This window comes from Miniopterus natalensis, chromosome 17, assembly GCF_054644295.1.
Source record: "Miniopterus natalensis isolate mMinNat1 chromosome 17, mMinNat1.hap1, whole genome shotgun sequence".
Taxonomy (NCBI): Eukaryota; Metazoa; Chordata; class Mammalia; order Chiroptera; family Miniopteridae; genus Miniopterus; species Miniopterus natalensis.
The window spans coordinates 18,422,280-18,430,166 of NC_142097.1; the positions used below are offsets into that span (position 1 = coordinate 18,422,280).

Genomic DNA, 7,887 nt, shown 5'->3' on the forward strand with positions numbered 1-7,887 from the left:
TATCTCCCTTTCCCTTCCTCTCTAAAATCAATAAAAGCATGTCCTCAAGTGAGGATTAAAAAACAAAAACAAAACGTAACAAAGAATTCTATAGGATCTCTATTTAATAACCATTTCCACTTAAGGTTATGTTTTTGGAGAAAGTATTTATTTTTAATTACAAGATTTTAAAATACCACATTTCACTTAAAATCATTTTTGCAAATAAAAAAACAGATGTACCTGAAAATAGTTTCCTATTTCAAGTGTTTATATTAGCTTAATATTCAGTAACATCATCTGGTGAATTACATTTTCACCTCAAAAGGTAAGGATCCTAATTTTATACAGTTATCTATGTATACCTGCTTTAAATGTCTATAAAAATGTTTCTACTTATTTAACCTAATTTTTCTTGTAGTGATAGTATATTGATTTAATTAAAGGCTAAAGCTAAAAGGCTTTAACCAGTATTTATATAGGAGTTTCAGATGTAATCATCTGAGTAAATATGGATATTGTATAGGTTTGGATATAGACTATAACTCATTCAGGTTTTGTCCTGTATAAAAGATCTGAGGCATTTTTAAAAAGTATATGGATTTATTTTTTTCTACTGAATAGAAAAAAGAGTTCACTACCTATAGAGCACCTACCTGTTAATTTGGCCTTTTATTATTAGAAAATTCTGATTATTCTCAATTGAGGAACCAAAGTAAAATAATTCCATAGAATTTTTTATATCTTTTTTTTAGGTTTGACATAATTTGGGGAAATTTTTTTTCTCAATTCTTAAAGGTGACAAATTCCTGTTAGATTTAGATTCATTTTTGTGATAAAAATAAGCAAATTTTGAGGACTTCTCAATACTTAGCATCCTAGCCTATAAATGTCTAACAGTCACATTTTCACTTACAGCTATTTCCAGAAATATGTGGGAAGTAAGATAATACCACGTGTCTGGCATGAAGGACTGGATGGTTGGTGAGGCTATTTACCAAAGTATAAAACAGTAGCAAAGGAGGTGATCTGGAGGGGAGAGAGTGGTTTCAGACATGTTGTTTGAGGCATCTATAACATTCCCAAGGTGGAGATGTTTATGTGTACAGCCATATACTATGAAACTGTAGAGGTTTACACGTGCATGGCGACACATCTAGAGTGTACACCAAACTCCTAAAGAGTTACAAGGTGCTGAAGGGGAGGACTTCCACTTATTTTACATATACATGATTATTTTAATTCTTCCCAACAAGTGTATTTCACTTTTAGATTAAAAAAAAGACTTAATGCTTTGACATCAGAGACTTGGGTTCAGCACAAGTGAGATATAATGAAGGCCTGGACTAAGGAAGATATACTGGAAAATGGAGATGTGGAAAAGTAAGTGCTACTTTTCTCAAAAGGTGGTCTGCCAATGAAAAGATTTCCAAGTGATATAATGAGCCTGTTAGACGAAGCTTATTTATTCTGGGCTTGATAGTTGGAGCTGATGAAAATCACCTTTTGGAGGCAGCGTACCAAATGACATTCTATTTACAGAGTAAGAACAGGATTCTACAAGTTGTCTTATCAGTTATAACTATTTGGCTTTATTCCCATGATGAGCACCACCCAGAAAAACTCATTATTTGCCTGTTTCAGCAAATTCTTTAGCATAGATGGTATTTGCTTTTAACGGAAGATAACGTTTCTTGTTTCGACTGTTTAGGAGGTATCTTACTGTTTAACACTTGAACCTAAAAGGTACAGAATCTCATAAGATATTTATGGATTTGGCCTTGGCTTATTGTATAAGCCATTCAACAGCCAAAAGTCTGACTTTAAACATTAAATACACTCAAACCATGTTTTCTTTTCCATTAACATGGATTTAAAACAGTTGGTTTTTACAACTTTATAGCTAATAAATATAACATTAGAGAAGATCATGCATTATCAGAATTTTAAGGTTCAGTGTTAAACACTGCCAATTCGTAGAAGGCAACAGCTTGTAACAATGAATCATATAGCTCTTCTATCCTGCGTTGTTCAGTAGATGAAAACATATGCCTGTAGTGGACTATCTTATCTGATGGGAAGAACACCCGAGGCTCTTCCTTCAGCACAGAGTCTTCGAGGAACTGCTTCACTAGTTCTTTCCCACTAGTCCGGCTGTCACCAATCATCAGTTCAAAGTGCTTCCCCACTGCATTTCGGTTCATGCTCAGCACCTGATGCTGGCCACCGCGGGCAAACGTCGTGTTTAGTAAGGCATACAGCATGGCTTCCATGATATGCAGATGCAACAGTATCGGGAACAGAGTTGAGTTCTGAAGTGAGAGTCCTGTTTTTTCCAGAACATAGAAGTCAGCTTTAGGCATCTTTGAAACAATTGAAGAAATCTTTAAAGAACAAAATAAATAAAATAAGTGAACAGAAATAATTCATTAAGCTTTATTGTTTGGGTCCCCTTTCTGTCTCATTTCTATTTTAAAAGTAAAATTCTATAACTTAACATTATATTGCTATTGACAATTTTGAAGTAGTTGAAAAAGCATTTTTGGGGGGAGTTAGTATAGCCAAATTCTGGTTGTGGTTTTATCAGGCACCATATGAGTAAGACAAACCATTTAGTCCTAAGTACTATTTTCCTCATCTGTAAAATGGGCTCATAATTTCTAAGATTTATGTTGACTTTAAGATTATACAAGTTAAAACTGTTTTATTAACCTTTAAAGAATTTCTACAGTAGAGCACAGGATTAGAATAACTAGCCTAAAATCAATCACCTCTACCACTGACTGATCACATCAGATGTTTGATCGAATCGGTTTTCATAGGTATAATCAGGATGATAATTACTGCCCATCTCACAAGCTTTCAAAGACTCAAATGAGACTAATAGCAGTTTTAAAAATTAGCCTTATGAATATAGTGATGAAATTTTATGACATTTAGAACATACCATTGTTTTTTGTTTTGTTTTTTTCAGTATCCACCTTTGATACATAGGCATTTGTTGAAATAAATGAAGAAAGATTCAAGTTTTGAAAAATTATTGGTGACAGAAAACATAATTGGAATGGGTGAGTAATAAGTACCAAAAGGAAATATCTCCTTACTATTTTATTACATTCTTTTCAGGACTAGTAGAGTAAACTATACAAGGATCTTTAGCAGGTAGGAATTTGGAACTGCCTTACCTCTTCTAAATAGACAGATGATACATATGTTCCTTTCATCAACTGACAACATTCACTTTGCTGCCAGTCCAGCACTGCCAATTTACGATCAAGGTGAGCCCAGGCAATTCTTCGAGTACCAAAAACAATGGATACGATACTATTAACTGCCTAAAACAAAAAGGCTTGTTTAATTACAAGTGTCAACATTTTAACAGATACAAAATTTAAGCTACAAACTCAGAAAGCCAAATTAGTTTATGTAATAGAAATATATTCACAGTTTATGAACTGAGAATTGTTAAAGAAATGCAGGAGTAATTATTAAAAGGTAACCAGCATCAGTCAGTTCTCAGCACTTAAGTCAAAGTAGGCATTCAGATGTTGCTGGGGACTGCTAGATGCTGGGAAGCCAGGAACACAGCCGTACATTGTAAGAACCCCAAAACACAACATTTACACTGTAGAGAAAAAAAATGGTCACGAAGGCCTAGGAGAAGAGTAAAATGGTAAGTGGGAAGTTATCTCACCCAGATGTCCACACAGATAGTGTCTGACACCTCACATGACCAGTGGGATAAAAGAGTAAAAGTGGGAGAAGGGCAGAGGGATACACAGGTTTCTGCAGAAAGTAACTTGCTTTATCCTGAGAACTAAACAGAGCCACCAAAGCATATACCATTCAGGTGCAAGAGGAGATTGATATTTCAGAAAGCATGGCCAGCTGTGTGGAAGGTGGACCAGAGGAGGCTAGACTAGAGGTAGGGACTTGTGTTAGGTACCTGTTATATGACGAAGTACTAAGAACCAAAGACAGTGACAGTGAGGACAAGAAACATCAAGAGATAATGGGAGTAGAATTGACACGTAGGATGATCAAGGAGCCTAGGATAACTCCAGGTGTATGTCAGTGATCATATGGCATCATTAATCAAGATGATCATAGGAGGTGGATCAGTTTGGGAAGGTTGGGGGAGATGAGTGTTTTTTAATTTATTGAGTTCAGGCTGCCTTCTAAGGGAAGATGAGTAACAGATAATCAGATATGTGGATTTAGCTCTGTGCCAAGTATGGGCTGGAGGTATAGTCCAATGGCATCACATCACTCCCACATGGCTCAGTTAGTTGTATGAGCAAATTAACATGCTCTATAAAGACAGATAAGCAGGAACATTTCATAATTCTATACTCACCTCCCGTTTACTGCTAACGAATGGTTAAATATCCATTAAAGGCAGAATAGTTTGGAAGCCCAGACATCTACAAAATACAGGCCTTCTGCCCTGGCCAATGTGGCTCAATTGGTTGAGTGCTGCCTCATGCACTGAAAGGTCGCTGGTTCGATTCCCAGTCAGGGCACATGCCTGGGTTGTGGGCCTGATCCCCTGTAGGGGGCATGCAGAAGGCAGCCAATCAATGTTTCTCTCTCTTCCCCCTACTCCCTTCCTCTCTATAATCAATAAAATACATATGTGTGTATGTGTGTGTGTGTGTATACACACATACACACATATATAAATATATATATATTTTAAATGAGGTAAGAGGGAAGAAAACTTTATTTTTTAAAAATATATCTTTATTGATTTCAGAGCGAGCAAAGGAGAGGGAGAAAGAGAGATAGAAACATCAATGATGAGAGAGTCATTGATCGAGCCCACAACCCGGGCATGTGCCCTGACCGGGAATCGAACCCCGATCACCTGGGTCCTAGGTCCACGCTCAACCGCTGAACGACGCCTGGCCGGGCGGAAGAAAACTTTAAATCCTGCTGGAAAGATGTATAATGTTCTAAAGTCACCCCTTGGCCATAACCCATCTTTGCATCTTAATTTCTGATTATTCCCAACATAACTGTCAGACACAGCCTTACATCTCCTCAACATTCCTTTTAAATAGACTTTGGACAGACCTACTTCTCTGCACCACTGTTTTTCGTCCTAGAATGCCCTCCTCTTCCAGCTAGCCTAGTTTTCTCCCCTCACAGTTTCAGGTTGAGTCCTTCCAGTAAACTTTCCCCAGCAGTCACAGCCCACAGTTCTCTTTCCTCTGAATTGCCAATTTACTATCTGTGCATCTCATTCTTTGGTATTGATCACATACTACTTTGTATAATAGGTTATCGATTAATATGCGTATGTCTGGGCCCACCAACTAAACTTCCTGAAGAGACCTGTCTTAGTGCCCACAATAGTTTTTTGCGAAGTAGATTCTCCAATATTTAGACAGTATAACAGACGTTAAGCAAAAAGGGTATACCTGAAGTCTCTCTCTTTCAATTTCTGGCTTGATGAGTTTTTTCAAGAGCCGGTTTTCCTGTGACTTTCTTTTTTTCTGTTCAGTCTCTGGACAAAGAATGGAGTTACAAACTTGAACGGTAGTTTTGTACTGGAACAAGGGCACATTCATTAAACTCTTCAAATTCTGAAATGGCCCAAACTTTTCTCTGTGTTGTACAATATTGACGGACTTCCTTCCACGAAGCAATCTGAAAGCTTCAAGTTCTTTATTAGATGCTGTATTCAACACATGCAAGATGGAAGCCTGCTGTTCTGAAGAAAAAAGCTTGTCAAGTGCATTTCCAGACTCCTTTGTATTTTTGTCACAAAAAGCAGCGTCGGGAATAATTTTCTTGGGTGCAGTGGACTTTTTCCGACAGCAGGAATTATGTAGGGCCTGGAACAAGGACGACCGTAATACTGGGAAAAATCTCCATCTCCCTAAAAGGGAAATTGAGCAAAATGTAAGTTGGGATGTCCTGCTTCCTTAGTGTTGGCTGCAGCTTGACCAGAACCTTTGCAAAGTGGCACAGACTCTCCCAAAATTTAAGAACTAGTGGACCACATTACATTCTCCCAGAGAATCATTATTAAAATAAGTTGTGTTCAAACCCTATCTATATGTAATTAAGTAATAGGGCTTTCTGTTGTTTTTACTCACAGGAGGTATGTTCTGAATTTTATAGAAATGTCCTAAGTTTTACTACCTAGAAATCTTATGCCCATCAAGAAGCATGGGTTTAGAAAAATAATTTCGACTGCTTAACGTTTTTGACATTTTTAACTTCAGAGGGTTCTATGTAATTAATATGTTTTGTTAAGAAAATTTACTTTCCCTCCATTTTCACTAGTTTCTTTCTTACCCGGTGGAACCAAATAAAATTAAACTTTATACTTTTACTATAAACGTTTCAGCGGAGTGGTATTTAGGAGCCCTTTTTATTTTCTCCTGCACACTTTTCAAGGTTCCTGCCACGTTTATGTTTCTGCAAGCAGAGGAAAACCCCACGTAAGAAACAATTTTGGAAAGCCAACGGGAAGTCACTCTGACCCCGCAGCTGCAGCAAAGCGATGCAGCCGGGGGTCCGCGGGCGGCTGCGAGACCCGCCGCCCGCCGCCCGCCGCCCGCCGCCCAGCCGGGAAGGAGCCGCGCGCGGACCCTTAACCTAGAGAAGCGCCGTCGGCTCGGCGGCCGCAACCGCCCGCTCAGCGGGGCTCCAAGAGGGAGACCGGGACCCGGGGCCCGCGGGAGAAGCTCCAGGACCACGGGCGAAGGGCAGACGGAAGCTAACCCAGGGTCCCAGGCGCCCTACCTCCCGCCAGGAGGACTCGACGGACGCTCATTTTCCAAGTCAAACGAGTACGTCCCACAGTCTAACCTTCCTCCGCTGACTTCCGGTTCCTCCGTGCTTTCGTCAAAAGGGCCCGGCCTCTCCGCGCGAAGATTCCGGCCGCAGCGGCGTTCCGGGGCTGGCCCGGGTGTGTGCGGCGGGCGCGGGGGGCGGGCCCTGCGGAGGCCCTGCGCGGGGATCCCGGGTAGTTGGCCAGGTGCCTCCTTCGGGGAGACTCCCTGGGTTTATTCTAGGCACATCGATTGATGAGCTCCTATTGGGGCCCTGCCTGGGGCGCAGAGAGCGGAGTCTGGTCGGGGAGCTTAGGTATTTAAGAACTAAGCCTATACCCGGCGGAGTGAAATGGCTGGAGAGGTGCCCGGTGCCGCAGGAGCTCGGCGGGGAGGGGGCGAGCGGCGGGGCCGGGCCGGGCCGCGCGCAGTAGGAGGCGGTGGCGGTGGCGCTGTTCGCTTAGCAAGGGAAGAGGGAGGCGAGGCTGCCGCCGGGGCGGCTGGGCCCCGAGCGCAGACGGCGCGCCCCAGGTAGGCGGGAGCCGGGCTGGAGGTGCGCGTGTAGAAAACTGGCCGTGTGTAGAAGTGTGCGGCTGGATTGCCCGTGAAGGGGCTGGGCGCCAGGGCGTCTTCCCAAGGGGACGGGCAGCGCTGAGGAACTGGACTTGGGAGGTGTAAGGAGAAAGGGAAGAAAGGATCCTTTCTAGAAAATGGGGAGGCTTGAGCTAGTTTTGTGAAAAACGGGGAAGTCAGGAGGAAGGTTGGTTTTTGCAAGGAAAGGCGGTGGGTTTGTGTTTTTATGAGATGGCCTGTGTAGACATTGTCCAGGGCGCAGTGGAGATGTGAGAAAGTGTAAGTATTACAAGAATGATTCGTGGGAATTCTAGGACTCTTGCCAGTTTCTGGGGAACTTAGGAATCTAACATGAAACAAAGTCAACTTTTTGTGCTAATTCCTCCAAATCAATAGGAAACAATTTTCTTTTTAACTCCAGGGCTTGTACCACTTAATGAGGTGTTATGAGTTGAATTGTATCCTTCAAAAAAATATATGAGGAAGCCCTAGACCTCGGCACCTCAGAATGTGACCTCATTTGGAAATAGGGTCATTGAAGATGTAATTA

At 41.4% G+C, this 7,887-nt stretch overlaps 1 protein-coding gene across 1 annotated transcript; it reads right to left on the reverse strand.

Moving 5' to 3' along the window:
* Positions 1-1,829: 1,829 nt before the first annotated feature.
* TEFM (transcription elongation factor, mitochondrial) lies at positions 1,830-6,795 on the reverse strand. The gene is made up of 4 exons (XM_087826032.1): positions 6,736-6,795; positions 5,403-5,863; positions 3,165-3,314; positions 1,830-2,363 (listed from the first exon to the last, which is right to left on the reverse strand). The coding sequence occupies exons 1-4, from the start codon at positions 6,764-6,766 to the stop codon at positions 1,926-1,928; spliced, it is 1,080 nt and encodes a 359-aa protein (XP_087682158.1). The 5' UTR covers positions 6,767-6,795; the 3' UTR covers positions 1,830-1,925.
* Between the last annotated feature and the right edge of the window lie 1,092 nt (positions 6,796-7,887).

Excerpts from the sequence above, each read along its gene's own strand:
- TEFM (XM_087826032.1), bottom strand. The coding sequence starts at position 6,766 with ATGAGCGTCCGTCGAGTCCTCCTGGCGGGAG. Across the intron at positions 5,864-6,735 it reads TCGAGTCCTCCTGGCGGGAG|GGAGATGGAGATTTTTCCCA; the intron begins GTAGGGCGCCTG and ends TTTCCCTTTTAG. Across the intron at positions 3,315-5,402 it reads TTGAAAGAGAGAGACTTCAG|GCAGTTAATAGTATCGTATC; the intron begins GTATACCCTTTT and ends TTTTTGTTTTAG.